Here is a 24,065-nt window from a genome sequence, read left to right as displayed (position 1 = left end):
GAAACCTGTCTAATCCGACACCATGTGGTAGTGCCACTTTTGGTCGGATTAGACAGGGTGTCGGAAAAGTCAGGTATTTGTTGTTGACTACACTTGGCATAACGGAAATACGGTAGTGTCGGATTTGACAGGTTGTCGGAAAAGTCAGGTGTTGGATTAGACAGGTTTCACTGTATATATATATATATATATAGTGATATTACTTTACAGGGTCATTTGATTGTACATGATGTATATGGCATACCTTTTTTCTTTGTTATTAATGTTGATATTTTGGTTAATTTTATATCATTTTTCAAAAATAGCACAAGTAGTGCATGTGATGTAAATTGTGCAATAAATTGTAAGTGCTGACAATCAAATGTGTGCAATGTACATGTGCCCCATATAAAATATGGATTGCTCTTAAATGTAGTTTCACATTCAAATATTGAAATACATGGATGCATATGAATAACAGGAATTCACAATATCTTGGTAATATGGCATGGTAGCAAAACTTTGCATTTTAAGTGATATATATGCAGTAATCATTTTTGTGTTGTTTTGATATGTCCTATTTGTAAGATAATTATCAATCTATACAGACTGTGCTCTGTTTATGATAGATATTGTGCCAAAGTGTGAGAGTTGATACCTGAAACCAGAAATACATAATTCTGACAGGTCAAGTTCACATGCTCTATGAAGAGTTTGCTTATTTTGAGACTAAAACCATTCCAATAATTGTTACATTTTACTTTTGTTTATTTTTTAATTGAAAATAAATTTGTTGCTTATTTAAACATTTATTTTTTGTGTTTTATTTTTACCTTTGAAATAACAAGAGTTGTCAGAAGACAATGTAACTCAAGATTGCTGGGGTCCGCAAGAAATTAATTCCAGTGGAAATGTCTTTACACAAAGAACAAACATGTCTAATATGAAAGTCCTGTCCTACATGTAACCATCTCGTGGCATTGGTTTATTTTTTTTTAAATGGGTCAAAGGTCATGGTCACAAAGTTCACTAATAAAGTTCCAACAGATTAAAAATCTTCGCACAAGGAATATGCATGGCATAATTTCTCACAGGTAACAATGACCAAGGTTCTAGTTTTTAAAAGCAGGTCATGGACAGCGAGTCATGTCATGAACATACATGCCTATATTAACAAAAATACCATCAAATTCAAGATCTGGACATCAGGTTAAAAAAAAAGGAAGAAAATGGAAGATGTTTTGAACTTCAATGATGAGCGAGCATCTTGATTTCCTCCATATGTCTGGCCTTAAACCAGACATGGTGTAGGACCAGAGAAAACTTGGGCTACTGGATTACCTGAAATGTGGTAAGCCAGAGTGGAAAAAACTTCACCATTTATGTAGATATCAATGAATAATATCCAACAACGATTTATGTACATATGGATATCCATAATTAATTTATGATCTACAACGGATATACATAATTCCATCATTCCTCTTTATTTGGTGATCGATTCAATAAATGAATTATGAAGGAAAGGAAAGACCAAAGCGAAAGAAAACCGTGGCAGGGGATATGATGAACATTGAAAAGCTGAAAGTTACGAGTAGTGGATTGTGTACTTGTGCCATCTGGGTCGAGAAAAATCATTCACGCAGTCTTAAAAAAAAAAGATGTTTCAATTACTAGTGGAAATGTCTAAATTATTTCATAAAAGAATTAAAATGAAGGAGATGTCACATTCTTTTCACATACTTGCACCTTCTTACACCCCATCCTTACCCTTCCCTTATCCACACTTCCACACTAAATAATTACTTCATTGTTAATGTCATCTTGTATATTTTGTATGTGTTATATAATATTGTATGGAAAGGGCTTGATATAAGTTGGAAAACTTGTGCCCAATCCTATTGTATATATTTGATACAATAAAATATGTTTAAACTAAATGAATTATGGAAGTCCATAAATGTACTGAATTACGGATCTCTATATAATATTAAAACGGAATCCACAAATAAGAAGCATTATGAATACATGTAGCTACAGTGTACATAAAAAACATTTTCTATATATCTGAATAGGAAATTAAAGAATCCAGACAGTTTTTTATATCGCACTTTTAAACAGAATGACATAAAGTGGTTACAAGGTTACCCGGAACGAACATTCGAGGTAAGATTTCCTATGCACACACGCGAAGTTACCAGGATTTTCCTTCTATAAATACGGTTCTTTTTTTAGACTTTAAATAACAACATCTGATTGGTTGTTCAGAAAAATATTTTATATACGTCATATTAATTGTAATAATAGAATGGACGTAGGGATCTCCCGTAGTATGCGAAAAAGTTGACCCGTGTCTGGTTTTTTAATGGCTTTCCTTGTCAAAATAGCTCTGGATGCTACCTGGTAATAATGAAAGTACGGTGTTTATATTGATGTAATGTTGATTTTCTTTTCAGAAATTGGTAATATTTGCTTTGAAGTACACAAGATCGGTCGTAATATAGAAAAAAATATGGTGTTATAAACAACGAGAGGATTTACGGTGAATTTCGCATAGAACTATATAGAGAAAAAGCACTTCATCTTACAAGGGGGCGCTATCAGGGGCGATAACTCAAATAAAGGATAGTCTTTTCGTGATATGAAATGACATAAAGTAAGGGCGATACAAATCCTATGGCTATAGAAATCAGCTTAAATGACATAAAGTAGGGAGGATACAAATTCTATGGCTATAGAAATCAGCCATGACATAAAGTAGGGAGGATAAAAATCCTATGGCTATAGAATTCAGTTTAAATGACATAAAGTAGGGAGGATACAAATCCTATGGCTATAGAAATCAGCTTAAATGACAAAGTAGGGGGATACAAATCCTATAGCTATAGAAATCAGCATAACTGATATAAAGTAGGGGGATACAATTCCTATGGTTTGTTTGTTTTTGGTTTAACGTCCTACTAACAGCCAGGGTCATTTAAGGACGTGCCAGGTTTTGGAGGTGTAGGAAAGCCGGAGTACCCGGAGAAAAACCACCGGCCTGCGGTCAGTACCTGGCAACTGCCCCACGTAGGTTTCCAAATCCTACCACTATAGAAATCAACTTAAATGCCATAAAGTAGGGGGAATACAATTCCTATGGCTATAAAAATCAGCTTTTCTTACATGAAGTAGGGGGGATACAAATCCTACAGCTATATAAATCAGCTTAAATGACATAAAGTAGGGGGATACAAATCCTATGGCTATAGAAATCAGCTTATATGACATAAAGTAGGGAGGATACAAATTCTATGGCTATAGAAATCAGCTTATATGACATAAAGTAGGGGGGTTGGAAATCTTATGGCTATAGAAATCAGCTTAACTGACATAAAGTAGAGGGGATACAAATCCTATGGCTAAAGAATTCAGCTTAACTGACATAAAGTAGGGGGGATACAAATCCTAATAAAATATTGATGAGGGTGAATAACAACTGTATGTATTCAGACAGGTAGGTAATAATGATTAAAACAACACTCTGTCAACTATGACAGATATTCCCTAGGGCCATCTAACAGTTTTATCTTTCCCCAGGGTAGACTTCAGTAAGTTACAATTATTACTGCTTCAGTGACTATATCAGGGTTGATCAACAATTCAAATGATTTTTAACAATTTTGAGATAATTCATCAATTTTATTGAATAGTTAACTGACTTTATTTTTCAATCTTTTAAGGCAGTTAAACGATAAATTTATATTTTTCAAAATTCTTACATTGTTACCTGATGATAAATTTTAGGGGGGATACAATTCCTATGGGGGGATACTTATCCTATGGCCATTTATTGTATCCGGATACTTATCCTATGGCCAAATATCGTACCCGGATACTAATCCTATGGCCTGTTTTAGTACCCGGGTACTTATCCTATGGGGGATACAAATCCCACATGACACCGGGACGTAAATACAATAAATAAATTTTACAAACGCAAAGCTCAGCAGACAATCGTGAAAAAAGATCGGGGAACAAAACACGCGTGAATCACATATTAGCCACTTACACTAGGGAGTATTCCTCAGTGATCACACATGTACAGTCTCAACTTCTCGGGTCCTCCCAAACATGCCTTATTTAACATATTTTTTTCTGAATTATCCTAAACAGATGACGCTTAGCTGTCTTTGCTATTAAAGTCCTAATGATATCGGTCTCTACATAACTATATCTCCTTTTTTTTTTTATTGAATCTCTGTTTCTTTTGAAAAGTCAACATAGGTTATTTAAATATATGAAGACGATTTTTCCTTTATATTTCACCATCTATCTAATGTGACAATCAGTTCAAACATTTACCAAGTTATATGTAATCGGGTATTTCGAAGTCCAATTTTCCTAAATGCAGCATGAAGGCAATAACCTTAGTAAAGAGAGACAACTCTTGACTTACCAAATATCTGTCTCACATAGACGGTAACGTCATTTGTTACCTCCCTTAGAACATATGTTAACAGATAATATCCTTTGGAGTAATACTTCGACGTTATACAAGGGGCGCGAGTTATTATTGGACTAAAACTGGTCATTGATACTGAAAAATATGAAATTCTATTCAAAAGTTAAAATTGTCAATTGATAATATAACGATACGAGATTCCCCTTTTATAGGCTATACAGCATTAAGGTAAGTACAATAATATTAGATACGAATTTAAAATGATAGCTACTACTACGACTGCATTCATCAACTCATCATAATACTTCTTTATTTGTTCAAAAGTAATATTTAAACTCAAAATCGATGAAACAAGAGCGAAGATCAGGTAATATTTCGTTCTAACAAACACATACAAAACCGGCCCATTTAAAGGCACAGTGATTGATCTGACCATGTGGACATTACATCTCCGCTTATCCACGCCAAAACAGTGTAACAACATGTTTATCGTTTAGCAAGATCTGTGGCTAGGTACTATACAACGAACGAGAATCTGGTAAAGAGCTCCAGAAATCTTGATAAAAACCGGGGATACATACTAACATCTTACAATTTCATCCCGTGACATAGAATCGAACATCCTGACAAGTTGTTTGTATGGTTACATACAATTGATTCCGCTTTTCTTTGTGAACGAATAATAAGTTTATAAATCAGAATTTTATCAAGCAATAAATGGTTTAAAACAGGTAGATAGTTCAAGAAATGGGGAGAGGAGACCCAGCTTCACTAGCACATAATCCCAATCTGAACTCATTCCGGTATGATTCTGGCATAAAAAAAAAACGCAAAAAAAATGCTTTTAACATATGCCATTTCCTAATGCAAACAATGTACAAACAATAGACTACCTATTTTAGAACAAAAGGCATGGTTTTTTAAAAGTAAGTTGATGGATTCAAAGAAAAGTGGCTGACGTTGAAACCACAGGAATCTGTTTTAAGCCAGGATAGACTATCCATTATCATGTGAACATTGTAACATTGAAATCCCAGCAAATCTCCTCTTTGCAGAATCGCGCGTTTTCTGTTAAGTAAATTGGAGAAACATATCAGTGAAACATTAAGATATTTAGGTGTTTAATATAAATCGAGTCTGTTATGAAATACTAGCTCATTTACATTAGCGGTGGAAAGCACAGAGTTCGGTGTAATATGAAAGCAGCAAGCTTAAGCCTACGCTCATTGTGCCTTTCAGTATTCCTTTATTGATAAAATGTTTTGAGAAGGGTAGCTACATGTAGGTCCTACATGGCTTTGACATTTTACTTAAATGTCGGCGATTGAATGGAGGACGTATTCTCAGTAACCTTTTCCAATGTGCTTACACTATACAGTGCACAAACACATACATATATGTATGTTGACGTTCCAAATAAGGTACGGGCTGTTCAACTTAGATTTTCCTAAATATTAAAAAACACTTGACGCAAGCATATTACAGACGAATTGTAGCGTTTTATGTGTATCTTATTCTTGTGCCAATGTATATTTGTCCGTTCAATAAACTTTATGCACACGTATTACACTATATTTACCATTGAATGGCACTGCCACTATATAACCCTACCAATTCAGTTGCGTGTTCACCAGCCTATGAACTGCCAACAGGAAGTGATCTCTGGTACTGGTAAGCGCGGGAAATTTGAATTTGAAAATTTCAAAACAAAAATCGCATGACAAATAAAAAATCGCAGATGGTAAATATAAGAATTGAACGGCTTTCAGTTGGCATTCATAGTCAATATGAATGCCAACTGAAAGCCGTTCAATGCTTAAATATACTTTTGCTACAGGTGAAACGGCTTTTGGTTTATCGAACCACTCCCCGACACGGATAGTCTCTCGGGAATCGAACCACTCCCCGACACGGATAGTCTCTCGGGAATCGAACCACTCCCCGACACGTAAAAGACAGTCTCTCAGGAACAATCTCTGGCGAGTATGATTGTGTGCTGTGACCCGTTTTAAAAAGGTAATGATTTATTTTATGGCTATTTCTCATAAAGCTTTAAGAATCTCTCATCCTCACACTTCACCAAAATTGTATAAAAGTCAATCTATTTTATCACTTACTGTCATGATTCAGGTTATTCCCGGGTTTCCGTTCTGCTAACCAGTTATTTCACCTCTTCCAATAGTCGCACAGTCCTGAAAACGAAGAAATCAAAATCGTATCACTGGCAAAATTCTCATTCAAATAACATCTTTTTAAAAACATCTGCTGAAACAATTGGGTATGAATGTAGGTAAACAATTATCATCTTTAAACAGTTTGTTTTTAGGGAAGCCGAACAGTGTTTAGGGTTTTCGTATCATAAAACTATACGAAATATGAAAGTATATTTAGGCCACAGGTTTTATCCAAGGATTTATAATCTAATATTAAAGTCTGTGAGATATCCTTATACATACACACCTCGTTTCACTCCTATCCTTTATATGTACATACCTGTTAGTCTCCTTACATTACCAACCCAGTTTGATTATAGTAATGTATTCATATATATGTACCTATCAATAAATACACCCTATTTAAGTTATTATATATATTTGTATTGTAGGAAATATTGGATTTAACACGCCATATCTAGGCAGGTGTGAACATTAAGTTGTAAAAATAGTTAGTAAAGAGTTGTTGTGTATAAACATACGCTTCTTTTATCTACCAATGGCCGAAAATGTCATTAAATATTAAAAGGTCAGACATACAGTAGTTTCACGCTCCATTATCATTTTTTAACGATAATATTTTCCTGACAATAACACGCGCGTCAAATAACACTTCATTCATGCTCTCTTTCTTTTACATTTAAAACATCGTATCAATAAACCTTGAGTATTTATACTCCTTTAATATCTCAACACTAAAGTAAGAATATATTGTACACATCATGCTAGCTTATTTATCATCCTTCTTCCTTGTAGTTTCAGGTTCTATATGGTTCGATCAAGTTACAAATGAACAAGAGTTATTTCTCCTCAATCAGAACAGTCTTACGAACCAGAGTGACGTTCTCCTTTAATTTTTTTTGTTCTTTATGAATGTTTTTATTATGATATTTTAATGGCGTGACATTTCTATCATTTTGTCTTTAACATTATTTGACGTTAAGGATATTGTTCCGCTAACTTTGGTCACTTTGGACTGGATGATAATCGCGGCATGATTTATATAAAAATGTTTTATTGTACATTCTAATATTGTTTTTACGACATTCTTTGTTCTCCAAAGGGAGGAGAAATATTCATCAGTTATAAAGTTTACTTTTTTTTTCTAAATAGAGTATCTTTTTTTTTTTTTTTTTTTTTAAGCTCTTAATATCGGTGTAGGATACAAAAAAGTGAACCGTCAGTATTTTGCTGGCAACATTGATATCTGTAACTGTATCCCATGTGCAAAATGTTTATACTCAAAAGAGATTCTATTTGATACTGTGTGCATTCTTGGACATCAAAAAGCAGTAGCGAAGATATACCGTGTGTATTTGAATAAATGACCTGAAAATTGTCGAATCTATACTGAATTCAAATGACATAAAATGCATTGTTACTTTTCGTATTCTATTTTTAAAAAATCGTTTGGTATTGAATTTGTAGTTATATTTAGACACAGTCGTTAAAAGCTTTAGCACTGTTTTTTTTTTTTTTATCTGAGGACATTTTAATGTAGAATAAAGTGAGAGACTGCAGAGTATCAAAACCCGATTGCATCGTGTGTCTATTGTTCTACAATACCACACAGTCGGCTAACAGTTGTATAACATTGCAATAACAGACGAAAACAAAACCCTTCCATTATTGATATACCAAAAATAAGTTGTTACTATCGCAACGTCTCGGAAAACTCTGACAAGCTAGAAATCGAATATTAATTCCGAGCCCTGATGGAATTGGTTAAAATAGAATTAGGCATTTATCGAGAAGTGACAACGGTCACCTCTTCAACACATAAAACAGTTAGTGTTCAATACACTACACAGATATTTCTTTCGCGATTTACTACACATATTCAGTACCTCGACATAGTCTACACTATTGACAAAATATTCAAAACATTTTGTAAGGTCGATTGAAACTCGGAACATGAATGATATCGATTTGAGATACGTACAAAACATCAATTTCCGACCATGTAACACCAGAGTTAAGTGCTCCCTCGGGAACACTCTTGGTTTCGTATTATTGTCACGCGTAACGTGTATTTCTCTCGAGAACACAATGAAATGGATTTACTAAGAACAGATGTTAGATTAATACGGCCTATCCCACAGAAACAACTTTACGTTCAGGGAAACTATATACTTAATCAATCGGGGGGAAAAAAGACGAAAACAAATTAACAATAGCTATTTCATAAATGATGTAAACGAGGTAACATTGGATAACTCTATTGGATAGAATATTTGATCTATGACATACCTCGCTGTAAATGCTGTACATGACCTGTTTACGACATGACAGTCTGATGATCATACAGAAATTATAAAAATACTAGAAATCGAGGCTTCATTTCCGTACTAACCCAGAACACGAACTTTTATCTAACAATTGTTTTTTACAACAATTTTTTACTTGACAAACCGTGCTGTACTCTACAAACTGAGGACATGTTTAACTTGACAAACTGTGTCTGTACTGTACAATCTGAGGACCTTTTACCTGACAAACCGTGCTGTACTCTACAAACTGAGGACATTTTTTTTTACTTGAGAAACTGTTCTATACTGTTCAAACTGAGGACGTTTTTTACCCAACAAACTGTGTCTGGACTGTACAAACTGAGGACGTTTTATACCCAACAAACTGTGTCTGGACTGTACAAACTGGGGACGTTTTTTACCCAACAAACTGTGTCTGGACTGTACAAACGGACGTTTTTTACCCAACAAACTGTGTCTGGACTGTACAAACTGAGGACGTTTTTTACCCAACAAACTGTGTCTGGACTGTACAAACTGAGGACGTTTTTTACCTAACAAACTGTGTCTGGACTGTACAAACTGAGGACATTTTTTACCTAACAAACTGTGTCTGGACTGTACAAACTGAGGACGTTTTTTACCCAACAAACTGTGTCTGGACTGTACAAACTGAGGACGCTTTTTACCCAACAAACTGTGTCTGGACTGTACAAACTGAGGACGTTTTTTACCCAACAAACTGTGTCTGGACTGTACAAACTGAGGACGCTTTTTACCCAACAAACTGTGTCTGGACTGTAAAAACTGAGGACGTTTTTTTACCTAACAAACGGTGTCTGGACTGTACAAACTGAGGACGTTTTTTACCCAACAAACTGTGTCTGGACTGTACAAACTGAGGACGCTTTTTACCCAACAAACTGTTCTATACTGTTCAAACTGAGGACGTTTTTTACCTAACAAACTGTGTCTGGACTGTACAAACTGAGGACGCTTTTTACCCAACAAACTGTGTCTGGACTGTACAAACTGAGGACGTTTTTACCCAACAAACTGTGTCTGGACTGTACAAACTGAGGACGTTTTTTACCCAACAAACTGTGTCTGGACTGTACAAACTGAGGACGTTTTTTTACTTGAGAAACTGTTCTATACTGTTCAAACTGAGGACGTTTTTTACCTAACAAACTGTGTCTGGACTGTACAAACTGAGGACGTTTTTTACCTGACAAACTGTGCTGTGCTCTACAAACTGGGGACATTTTTAACCTGACAAACTCTGCAGTACTGTAAAGAATTTGAAAAGTAATAACCAGAACCATCTGGAAATGTATTATAGTGGCCAGTGTATAGTCTACCAGTGTCATACTCTCTACCTTCTCAGTATATAACACCGAGTAAGGACCGTTTCATGTGTATTGGTGATGGTCTGACAATGCCTCCACACCTAACAAAGAAGGGTCCTTCTTTTCGTATACACCAAAATATCTCGCTACAAGTTTGTACTGATAAAAAATAGATTTGATAAAATCTTCAGTAATCTATCTTCTGTTGCTGATTTACTTCTGACTTTCGATAACTCCTTAAAATCAACAAGGCAAATGTATAGGTTTTTAGCCAATTGCCAAATACCCAATTAATTCATTCGTTTATCAAATAAGATATATGTAAAATAAAACAAGAACAAATCATTTCGGAGTAACATTATGGTCTTTATCCTTCTATACACGATCATGACCAGGTGCGTGCTTTATTCATACTACCATAACAATGTGAGAACCCAAATGTTAGAAAGTCTCTGTGTGTCGTTAGATTGATGCAGAGGCGAAATCCAGTAAACCAAAGGCATTCGACACACAACTCCAATTGATGTGATATACTGGACGCTTTGTGTATTGTTTCAAAACGAATACAAATTTACCAATTTTGTCATTTGCTTTTGCGTAGGAATAATTCTAAATACTTCTGATTTTAACATCCACATTTATCTGTTCAGTAGTAGTAGTTTTGTAGTAAATACACGTATCACTAATTGCATCCACAGTTTCTAGTTAAGGACCTTCTAAACCATGTAACCTCATTCTATCATCTCGTACTCTCTCTAACCTCAACACTGCCGTGTCGTGTGTTGAACCCCTTAATTCCAACTGCATTAAAATACTCAATAATATCTAATTTATCAAAAAGATTAAATACAAAGACAATACTTTTAAGTATTCCATTGGTGAATTGTAAATAGGAATAACCGTAAACAATAACAGACTAACGTCCATCACAACGTAAGTAACTTGGTTGTAAAGGCATTACTCTCTAGACAAAACGAAATAATATTCTCTAAACAAGGCGTAAAACACTCTCTAAACAAAACTATAGAGTATTGGTGGTGAGTTACCTTGGGAACACCAAACTAATTGATTAGATTTAGACAAAGGCTGACGTTGGCTGTCGGCAAACCGACTCGCTAATGAAGATTAACAGGTCTAATTTGTAGGACAAATACTCTGACAATTGGCTTATTGAAGCTTCCAAATTGTTTTGCGTTTGTATTTTTCTTCACTTCTATAAATCTTATTTCCAAAATCATCATCCAAATTCGAAGTCCATGAGGCAATCGCTTGATACAGTTTTGAACACAAGAATGATTTATACTTTAGAGCTCAAAAACAAAATATTAGTTTCAAGTTGACCAATCTTTTTCACGTCTTTGCTCGGAGTCACATTACACTAAGCAAAGAGAAACTGACTCAGCACACTTGTACAAGCTTGCATGGACAGCCTGATGTAGTAAACAAGCTTGTGAACGGAGACAAATAACCCCTGGAGCCCAATAGTTCGGAAAGGTTAGCTCAGGAACCACAGTGAACGTGCCAGGCTTGGGAATTATACTGGCTGTTTTGGTCTTGAAGACAGCTGGTTTGGTAGAGCTACGTGATTTAGAACTGTGCATAGTATCACAAAATTAACGATAAAAGTGCATCGCTGTCTGTTAAAAGGTATATTTAGATCTAACTCAGCAGTTGGCTGATTTTTCTTTCTGTTTCTACTTGTGTCCGGTTTTGGTAACAGTGAATACACCATATATCTTATCGAAAATTTAACACATTATTTGTATTAGTTAGTAAACAATTTGTCATATTTTCACTTTTCGAGCGTATTGGGATTATAAAATGACATGCCATGGTGTTATTTATATATATGAATATATTTTCCGTATCAATTCCACGTTTATAATTGATAATACACAGTTAATTACCACACTTAAAGTTCTTTAATTACCAACTAAACGCTTGATAAGATTGTATTTATTGTCAATATAAATGCAATCTGGTGACAGATAAATAGAGTGACACCCGTTAGGGCGCCATGAATATTTATTTGTCACCCAGATAGCATTTATATTGATGTAAATATAATATAACATTCGTTTAAGTGTTATATTTACATTTAGTTATGTTTAACTCTGCCTTTCTTAAATAAATACGTTCTCTATTTTCATATATGTCCTTGTTGCTCGTTTGAAAGAAAAGCATTTTCCTTTCATTTGCTTTCTGTGATTGAATTGCAAACAAATTGACACACAGTACAAAGCCTGGCCGTGACAATGATTAACATAGCGCCAAATGACGTCATAGTAACGCAATTGTTCTCAGTCATTATCCTCACTGCGTTTGATTCATTCGTAGCGCATAACGAAGCATTTCCATGATGTTGATCAAAATGACATAACAATCACGTCATGTGATCTTAACTGCATATATCCGCTCATAGATTCAGCTCAGATTAACACTGAGGCAATGCATCGAGGCGGTGGTGCTAAATGTAAATATTGCAGATTAAAAGTAAATAAAAACATATCTGTGACAGTCAACATACAGCAGACATGTTAATCATAGCGGATATGAAAGCCCATCCATCTCTTTTTAAAGCTTATAAATACCTTCGCCAGTCACATGATTTATTTATTTATTTTAAATGACATACGATTAACAAGTTGTTGTCTATTATCCGGACAATTGAAATTATTTTCACAGATTGAGTGCCTATGATAATCAACATCTATTTATCAAGGCCATACAACGGTATCATACAGTCAGTATTGAGACAATAGTATGTGTTATGATATCTTATCGAATCTCATTGACTTTATTGATCTAGACCTATTATAGCTAAATGTAATATATGATCAGTTGCCATGACGACATGTCTTTTCTATGTGTGCAAAAATCTACTAACTTTCATGAGTGTAGAAGCTCTACGACACACCATACTACTGGGTATTATCTACATATAACCAATAGAAGGAATCAATTTACGATCTAATATATCAATGTTTGTTATATATCAATGACGCCTTCACACACTTACGATTTCCAGGAAAGTTTGAATAAAAAGGCAATAACGGAATACACTTACAGGATACAGCGTTCAGGCGTGATGACTCATGAGAGTCCCCGAATGACGCTGAAAAGTTTGATATCTCTAAATCAAAGAAGAGATGGCACTGAAAAGTTTGATAAGTGACACTTTTTCTCCTATCGAGAATTTCTAAATCAATGAGGAGATGGCACTGAAAATTTAAATAAGTAGTGCCTTACCTCCTATCGAGAATCTCTAAATCAATGAGGAGATGGCACTGAAAAGTAAATAAGTAGTGCTTTACCTCCTATCGAGAATCTCTAATTCAATGAGATGACACTGAAAAGTAAATAAGTAGCGCCTTACCTCCTATCGAGAATCTCTAAAATCAATGAGGAGATGACACTGAAAAGTAAATAAGTAGCGCCTTACCTCCTATCGAGAATCTCTAAATCAATGAGGAGATGGCACTGAAAAGTTTGATAAGCAGTGTCTTACTTCCTATCGAGAATCTCTACATCAATGAGGAAATGGCACTGAAAAGTTAAATAAGTAGCGCCTTACCTCCTATCGAGAATCTCTAAATCAATGAGGAGATGGCACTGAAAAGCCTTACCTTTACGTATGCAAAAGCTGTCCAAATCGCCGGATTATAAAGCATCTAAGTAGCTAGAATTATTTTGTCCCTGTTCATAAAACGAAAGAGCAATGCAAATCATCCCCATGGTCTAATCTCTTCAGACTACTCTTAAATAGATGACCTTTTCTATTCAATTACCTCGTTTTAATCAAATTACATTTTATTTGATGTTCTTTGATATGCACATTTATAAGCATACTCGATACCGGCAATACTTACTGGAGGAAATAACCGAGTACAAGTGTTGACGATCTCCACGGTAACTGTATCCAAGAAACAGAGTGACTTCATAGCAACGATAAACATAATTGAAGCAACCAAACCTGTAATTATGTTGTGATAATAATGCTCAGGCCACATCAATTATAAACTATTTTCGTCACACATTACTCACAGATATGTGCCTACCATTTACAGTAACCGAACAGCAACATGCAAAATGTTATTTTCACTTCATTATACTTTTAGATGTAATGGTAGCATAATTGTTGTTAGCACTTGATCATGTTGCCGTATTAGACAAAGAACAATCGATTTGGCGGTCATACGGTGTACCTGTTCACAGTAATTATTTATCAAATTAGCCGTAATTAGTTTAAATAATGCCAGCACCATGGAACATTTCACACCTAATTACAAAGAGACAACGAGGCACACCGCACAGGAAGATGAAGAGAGGGGGGGAGAGCTCGACTGATGGATACCAGTGTTCGTACATTACGCAAGCCAGATTAACAAACTTTGGCTTCTCAAGGACGAAAAGCATATTATCACTTAAAATGGAAAATGGAAGATTTTACTCTTAATACTGAAACTAAAATATCTTAATTTGACATTTATGTTGCATGTATATTGAATTACGGATGTGAAGTAAGAGGGACAAGATGTATCACCACAAATTGACAAATTTTATCTTCTTTCTTTCAAAGACTTACTTAATGTTAAGAAAACGGTAAATTCTGCTATGGCCTTCTTCGAAACTGGTAGAGATACATTGTATGTGCAACGTAACAAATGAATAACAAAAAGACTAATTGTAAAAGTATCTGGGTTTATCATATTATAAATGAGCTTTGTAGTTTGGGTTTTGGTTAAATTTTCAACAGCCAATACGTTTTAAATGAAAATCTTTTTATGCAAGGTTTTGTCCAACGTGTTCATGATGTATTTATTCAAGAATTTCGCAGTGCGTTAGATTTCTCTTCGAAATGATATTCATACAAACACATTGTGGATACTTTCTGTATTCAATTTTATCTTCTTAAGCCAATCAATTATAAAAGTTAATGAGTCAATTCCTTATGCAATGACATTGTCTTAACATTGAATCTTGGCGCTACCGTGAATCAAATTCCTAGAAGTCAAAGAATTTACACAGTTCGTGACAAAAATGACGTCGAGGACGAAGTCTATTTTGTGCTTCATTGCCTTGCATATTCTGAATTAAGGAAAACATACAAGTACATAAAACAGTATTATTATTGTCGTCCAAGTGTATATAAATTAATAGTATTGTTTTCCAGTAAAAGTGTTAAAATTTTGAATAGATTGGGTAAATTTTTGTTACATGCCACTGCAGAAAGAAAACTCTCCTTGTAAGTATTTGGATTAAATATGTTTTGGAAAATAAATTCACAGTTTTCATGTACATCGTTCTTGTTTAGATATAAGTTACTTATATTGAATATTATACATTGTATGTTTAAATTATGACATTATACTGTCATGTCGTCATACAATTAATGCGTAATTCATTATTGATTTTGTGTCGTAATTACATTGCTCATTCAATTCGCAATAAGTATACAAATATATATATTATGAATATTTTGTTATCCTTTATGTTGTGATGTATTTGAAAGTAAATTGAATTGAATTGAAAGTTGAGAGCTGTTAGATTTTCCATCCAGCAATGTTTGTCACCTTCGTCGGAAGAAAGATCCAACACTTAAAAAAAATTAATTTGGATATTTGTGTAAAAGAAAAGAGCAAATAAAGAACGATTTTTTACACACATTTTTACATTAATGTTTTGCCTTTCCGGATAACCAATGTATGCTATCAGATAGTATGTTAGAACAAAAACGTATAAAGTCATATTACAGTATATTTTCAGAATAATAAAACTTCTTTTTAAAATCAAAATAGAGATTATTAATTCCAAACTTGTATTATATATTCTATCCAGATATAATGCACTGACGTTTACACTCTAGGAATCTTCTATGTCAGACATCAGCATTCCAGTACGGATAATTGAGATCTATATCTATCATTTTGAAATTTATGTTTATCAATTTAGTATTTCCGCGATTTCATCACCAAACGTTGGCGGCGGGATGATAAACATTCCCCATTAATTTCGAGAAAACACGCTGAACACTTGAGGATATATATATGTATATATATATATGTATATCATACTAGAAAGCTGCCCTCTAGAATTCATTTAGATCCCTTGTTTGTTTATTTACAGTTGACTCAAATAACATTCTTATCACTGAGATTGAGACTTAAGAGTTCAAGTATCAGGAACGTCTCGTGTTGGTCATAAATTTAGACAGAATGTCTACCTGGACGGTCGTAATCTTATGCTGAAGTCTGACAATCATTATCATGACCTGGTTTCTCAGTTCGTCCTTTCAGTATCAAGCATGTAGATTTTTTCCGATTTAGTTTTCGTGACGGGTGGATATCAGGTAGGAATCACTTAACCGGATTAACGACTTTATTTTGCTTTCAAATCGTTGTGCGGGTTATTCGTCAAGAACAATATATAAAAAATAGTGTGATTATCGCGCTCAATTCTTAATTATTTAACACAGGACAGACAAACCACAGTAAATGATAGGTTCTAATTTATCCATTTCCTGTTATTATGTTTTTGTATTGATTCTGAGATAAACTGTTTCTGGTCGGGAGTATGTGTCCTTTTCTGTTTATCATGGATGGTTCCACCTTCATGAACTCAGATTGTTAGTTCAGATACATTACAAAACATTCCACTTTTAAGGCGATTTAACACACTTGTCTTATCAAATGTATTCTAAAGTCATAGAGACACAGGGACAAATACAAAAACCAAGGAAACCCCAAAACAAGAAGGAAAACAACATAAAAAAATATCTTATAAACTATTACCCACCATAGATATGAGATGGGAGAACTCGCCCCCGAGTACCTGACAACATAGCCGGATATGATGCCAGGCGAATCTCTCGACATGACGCCAAAACATTGTCAACATGATAGCATAGTAATACAATCATGAATGTCGCTAACAATGTGCTGGTTTGGTTTGATATTTATTTAACACACTACGCCCACTCATTAAGGGACGTTTCTGTGATCGATAGGGTCACTGACGGACACTTTTATAGTGCAATCAAATTGAAATGTCGTATCTTGACATGGTAGATACAATCCACCTTGACACGTCTTGCCACCAATGGACGACCCAGTCTTTTCCGCCAACGTTCAAGATGATCGACACGCATAAGTCAGCATGTAACGTCCAGGGGATATAAATAACAACCTTCTTAAAAGGGGCGAACGCCCAACTAAAGGTAAAAAATGAGGCAGTGTTAAGAAAGATATAAGAAAAAAATAATTGTTATAAAAGAAGAGATAATATATGATCCCAAATTAAGTCACCTCTTTCGGCTCATATCCCGAGAGCAACATATACCATTCTTACGTCCAAATCGCGTGGCAGCCTATAATAGCTATCACAAAACCAGCTCAATGAAGAAAATCTGTTTCCGTTAATGGGAAATTGGAACATAATAAAATAATGATTATCAAAACTTGTGAGAGTCCTCTTTTATGTTTCCCGCGTTGCTCTTTGGCAGATTTAGAAATATGTAAAACTAGGTCATATAACGATGGCAGCCAAGACACACCGCGGGGAAAAGATAGCAGATGATAACATCTGGAGTGTTACCATGGTAGGGAGCATAATTGTCGGTATTTTCTCAATGTCACCTAAGGTTTCAGACACAGGGGTGAGAACATTCACGTGGACGTAATGAAGCGATTGATACTATTTGTTTTATATTACTTCGAAACTGAAAACAATCAGCAATTTAATACAGTTAAACTTCGTTATCTGGAGGTCAATAGAAGTCATAAACCAATATCGAAATATCCCGGGTATTCGAAATCTTCATCGTTGGAATGTTTATTTCGAGTTAATCGGTGACTTCGAGTCAATTGGTGTCTTCGATTTAATCGATGGCTTCAAGTTAAACGTGACTTCGAGTTAATCGGTGGCTTCGAGTTAAACGGTGATTTCTTCGAGACTTCGAGTTATAACAGATCGAGATTACGATGTTTGACTGTATACAAGAACTCCGTGTTCATAAGTATAATCCTACAACATGCGAGATTCACACATTAAAAATAAACAAAAGTACACATTATTCCTTAAGTAACTGAAATGTATATATAGAAAGTTGCATTAGTGGGAGCTATACACGATTCTAATGTAATCATCATATTATCCAAAATGATATTGTAGCTGTATTGATCAAAAGGAAATTGTAAGGAATGTTGTATGCTACAAATGCTTTCTTCCACAATAGATAATCGCTCTTTTGATCTCGCGTAAGGAACTAAAATGTTTTAAGTAGATGAGGGGGCGGTATGAGCTGGAGGTCATGATAGCTATACCAACTAGACATATATGTAGTTCTGTTCATTCACACACAATGCATTGTTAAAGTGTATTGAAATCATCAGGTAAGATACATGTAAGTACCAATGAATTTTCGGCAATGATTCATTATTTATTTAATAAAAACATTTGGAGTAATTGTGCAGCATCAAAGAATTTCTAATCTTCTCTCCATCAATACCAGTAACGAATGTGAAGTCAAATGATATGTATGATTCAGCAGTTTCTGACTATTACGGTCTTGCCTTATGATAAATAAACAAGTTTGCAAGACCTTTATTATCCAGATTTAAAAAAAAAGTGTTGGGCATTAGAAACGAATATGGTATTGGACATTTAAATTGTGTAATCCTTGCATGAATTGCAATTACTGACAACAGTTTCCGTGCATTAAAAAATTGCTACATCTGTACATATGTATATGAAATATGCTGAAAGGTATTAAAAAGCTCCAAGAGAAAACAAAATAGTATTCTAGAGAGCGCTTCATTTGTCATTGTAATAGTCATCAATTAGAAAACGGTCATGTGCAAACTTTTCTACATGCCCGTATACCTTCAGGGTATTGGTTCCAAGGCGTTTTGCCTCCAAGAACAACAAAAGACACACTCGATGCCAGCACCTTTTAGAACAAATTCAGAGTAAGATACAGTAACGCCAAAAGTGAATTAAATTGTACCATACAGCTGTTTGGTCTTTTCTAAGATTCATCAGTAATGATAAGGGCCTAATTGTTTGTACTAAGGGGCGTCGAGAAAACTCAAATAGGTCAAAGGAATTTCAAAATCTGAATGGTGAGGTTCAATGATGACTCAAACAGGAACACTCCGATCCCAGGCTGGAGACTTATCAACTATGTCTGAAACAAACCGTTTACGGAAAACCGATATTTGAATATTTTAGCAATCAGGACAAATGCTATTGATCGACTTTTCAAACACACTACGGACATGTGGGGTGCTAGCTCTTTTTTCGGTGTCTTTAAACAATTAATCCCCTGAATCTCCGGCTTCATCTGAAACATCAAAACACACTGTCTATAGCTATCTTGTGTCGCTATGCAAAAAAAAAACAACAACACCGTATTGGAAGAACGAAATAGAATTTAAGAACCTCCGAGAGGGATGTGTCTCAGCAAGAAAAAAACACTGTTGCTGTAATTTGTCAGACCACGAATGCGTGCAGTAACGATATAGAATCGTGCTTGACTGTCGCAGTGGTTGTAAATCTCTCTAAGCGAGGAAGCAAGTGTTCACAATACACCACCGGCTATTTGTTTACTGGGATCAATGAACGCGTGACAAGTAGACTCCACAGAGCGGCAGTCCTACACGACCGTCCTACACAACAGTCCTACACGACCTTCCTACACGACCGTCCTACACGGCAGTCCTACACGACAGTCCTAATAGACCGTCCTAAACGACAGTCCTATACGACCGTCCTACACGGAGGTATTACGACATGTCTGGGTTCCTCTTCATCATTACACAATCTCTCAATGATGTTTTTATCTAGTAATGTGTGAGCGATAGCAGCTTAGTGTGCTTAGAATGAAGCATAACGTGGGTTGATCTAGTTATTTATACATTAACAGATGTGAGAAAGTTCAGAGAAAGTTCAGAGAAAGCGTATGTCTAGTTGCCATATCATACTACACGATCGCATGAGTTTTTAAAACCTTTATCCATCAAGTATTGGGTTTTCATGTCGTATTATGATACAATTTATTGGTTGCTTTCAGTGAAAATTTGCTGCATTTTTTTTTGTGTTTTATTGTCTTTATTATCAAATCGTCCTGGTCACCTCTGCGGCCATCCGAGTTATCAGAACAATATGACTGGGTATCATGCCGCAATACAGTACAGTGTAGTAACACTCTTAACTCGTCCGTGTGCCTTTGTTGTCGCCGTGAACATATCAGATGGCTTTAAACATTAAAAAATGAATCAAATACAAAACATGCAGTAGTGTCTACTTCGTTGTGTTGCAAATGATATCCAGTGAACATTTCCATTTGAATCTGACTTTACCAAACATTTGTCTGTTCTGTTATATCTAACATGATTGTCTTTACCAGCCACTGACTTAATCAAAACGGTTTATCTAGAGAAAGTATTCATTACTTCTTTGTGTCGGTGAAAAAAGTTTATTGGGGCACTCTTATTGCCAGCAAAGAGAAGTTTAGAAGTTTATCCTTCAAAATGATTCAGTCCCTCGTGGTGTCGTTAAACGGTGTTTTTGTGTCTGACCAAAGGACTCTGCATGTTAGGACATGTGTCAGTAAATTGTCTTCATTACACAGAACGTGTTATGCATTCGCGGGTCTCTACGAACAGTAGCCGGAAACGCCACTAGTTTAGTAAAAAGGAGTTGTCCGTATTTTGTAAGTAATGGTCATGGCAATTGCATAAGTAAACAGCACCTGTTGTAAATTGAGAATTGGCCGTGGTAGCCGCGAACCCCTTTCTATTTTCAAGATAAGTGTCGCAAATATATTTTGCATTTAAAGGTCAGTAATACGCCGATATCGGTCACCTGGATGTATATGAAAAAAACTTCTTAAGTAAAGAAGTTCCCAGAGAAGCAAAATGACATCTTATCTTGGCAACTGCTGTTTACTAAAGAAGTTGTCATGTCTGCTGCTGCGGGCTCTCGTAGTGTCTAATATTTAGGAGCATCGAAGTGACCAAAATAGATTTGCCGCTCCATTTGCAACACTTCTCTACTGTCTTTTTCTTTTTACTTCCTATCTTCACTCTCTGTACTTTGTATTGTATTGTTTCTGTTTATTCTATATCAGTCTTATTTTCAGCAATATAGTTATCATAGATGTCGACCCAGGGTTATCAAGGTTTTTTTTGGGAGATGATGATTTCGTGTACTTTCTGGTCAACATATTCATGATCATAAATAGTATCATTTTAACCATAGAGATCATGAACATAAAGCTGTCAACAAAGTAATCCGACAAATACGAAAAAAATGAAAACCGGGAAAGTAGGATTTACAGCATGTAATTATATTGCTGCCCGAAAGAAGCCGTACCATTACCATATGAATCGGGCAGGGGAGAGCTACGTGTTGTTACTATCTGGATAACTCTTTGAGCGTTAATCACACAGAGACTCGGTGTTCCCTACGGGGTAGTTTGGGCAACCAGTCAGGTGATGTTGGAAAGTAATTGGGATTGGAGGTCGTGGTGATATGTCGCCAGTATAAAGGTCAGTGATTTTGCGCGTATAGTTTCAGTCAAAAGTTTGAACAACAAATGTAATCGTGAAACAGCGGGTTGTGTACCTTGTAATAGTATAAAAATGTTTGATATGCATTACGTATGCCTCTGATGAAATTGTAATATGTCGAGTCAACTGTGACATATAAATCGTAGGCGTTGGTAGGGCATATTGATGTATAATTCATAATCCAGTACCTTTGACATTGAACGGGCATATGGTAGCTGTAACACAAGTACCATGTATCGCTATATACCATATAGGAAAACGGGGTCTCACTAAACCACAACAACGTCGGTATATGTTATAGCCACTTAAACAATGGTCAAATAACAGGATAGACGAAGGCTACCTAGCGACATATTATTCAAATGAAGCATATCGTTTATCATTAGACATCGTAAGCGATTGAGACGAAGTTTTATTAATTTGTATTAAGGCTATAGTACCTGTGGTGTTATTTGACAATTAAACGATGGTTATATTGTATTTAATGTCACTATATTCATGGCGCCTATTAATGAATATATTTACACATTTCCTATAACCTGTCTTTCTGAAATAAATCTGTGATTGATTAGCACCCAATTTGACACACAGTACAAAGCCATGCCGTGACGATGATGAACATAGCGGCAAAATGACGTCATGGTAACGCAATCGTTCTCAAGCATTCGTAGTGAAGCATTTCCATGACGTTGATCAACCGTATACAACAATCATGTCATTCGATCGGGAGTGCATCTATCCGTTTATAGATGCAGCCTGATTAAGATTGGGGCAATGACAAATGTAAATATTACATCATCTTTGCTTATAATGGAATAAATATATCCTTTGTAGTATGAAATGTACATAATTGATGTGATAATTGATAAGTTATGTAACCGTATCTTTATATAATTATTATGATGCAGACATTATCAAGATTATTAAGTTTTAAAACATTAATAGTCATGATATCCGTGACCTTTCGACACGTTTCTTAAATGCGATTATAGTTTATACAGAATAGAAAATATTAACGGGTAGACCGACTCATGCATTTTGATATACGCTAGTTTGGCCAACTTTGTGAATCGTTAACAATTACTTTTAATTATGTTGCTGATGAAGTTAATATTGTATTGGATATGAGTACATTGTCTACATACCTTCAGTGTAAGTTTCCCAGCCCCCGTAGACAGTCTGTAAGATCCCGGTGTTAAGAAGTCGATTAATTCCAAGAGTTCTTGAAATAGAAGCACGACTGCTCCTAAGAATCAATTTCTGACAAACTCAACAATTTGATGAACAATCCACGTCCTGGGAATACAAACTAGATAAATGGTCTTAATTGACGATAAATTGATCCCCGCTACCTGTTTCAACATTCAATTAATGCGGCGTGTACTTCCCTATTTGACGGTCCTCTGCTCTCGAGCTCTCGATAGAAAAGTCCCGCGCTTCAACGAATACATCCAGCTTCATCAACCAGACGAGAATTAGCTGCACGCGCTACAAACACTGGCGTAAGGTCCTCGATCGATGTAACCGCTTCACCAGATGGTTGGATATGGTGAGGTTTGCTCACTTGAGACCTTCGACAGTTAATACCCTACCAGTATTATTTCTGTGAAGTGTATAGGATTATTGGGCCAACTTTTATGAATCTGCAAACAATCGCAATCCATTTGTTTATATAGGATCGTCCAGTACATGAAGTATACCGCTACATGGATTATTTTCCTTCAATACCTAAATCTATAAATCGTTAATATATTCAGGTCAAATCAAAGATAAAACATAATTAAATCAGAGAATATCAGCAGGATGGTATGTTATAGCGTTGTAATTCATTTCGTTTCTACTTTCTCTTACATTCCGAGTAGATCCTTTCATGATTTATATAGAAAATGCGAACTTAACATGAAATATTTACCTACACCCACCTTCGTCCAAATTGATTCTTATTTAAGATAAATAAATGAAAAGAAGGACCGTAATTCACCCAGTAATGTTATAACAAAGTTCTGAATACTTTCAGATCAGTAGTGTAAACAGACATTCACCGCGAAACATTTGCCCACGCGAGGGGAACTTTATTTATATGCATTTGTGGCCCGTCGAGTTGTATCCTCAGTGATTAAATCCAGGTAAGATAAAGCAGACTACATATGTAGACTTTTAAAGGTCAAGTAAAGCACATCAGATCAAAGCAGGTCATATGAGTAATTAACTTGACTTGACAACGATGACATTTCTCTGATTGAATAGGGAAAGTGTAGGAA

General features: G+C 35.3%; 1 protein-coding gene across 1 annotated transcript in view; it reads right to left on the bottom strand.

Moving 5' to 3' along the window:
* LOC117338401 (calmodulin-A-like) overlaps positions 1–23,395 on the bottom strand; it is a 68,005-nt gene extending 44,610 nt beyond the window's left edge. The window contains exons 1-2 of the mRNA XM_033899752.1: positions 22,950–23,395; positions 6,541–6,615 (exon numbers count right to left, since the gene is read on the bottom strand). Coding sequence (XP_033755643.1) covers positions 6,541–6,546 — 6 coding nt within the window. The 5' untranslated portion in view covers positions 6,547–6,615; positions 22,950–23,395. The remainder of the gene's footprint in view (positions 1–6,540; positions 6,616–22,949) is intronic.
* Between the last annotated feature and the right edge of the window lie 670 nt (positions 23,396–24,065).

This window comes from Pecten maximus, chromosome 11 (genome assembly GCF_902652985.1).
Source record: "Pecten maximus chromosome 11, xPecMax1.1, whole genome shotgun sequence".
Lineage (NCBI taxonomy): Eukaryota > Metazoa > Mollusca > Bivalvia > Pectinida > Pectinidae > Pecten > Pecten maximus.
The sequence above is the reverse complement of the archived record's forward strand: the minus strand, read 5'-3'. Positions and strand labels throughout refer to the sequence as shown.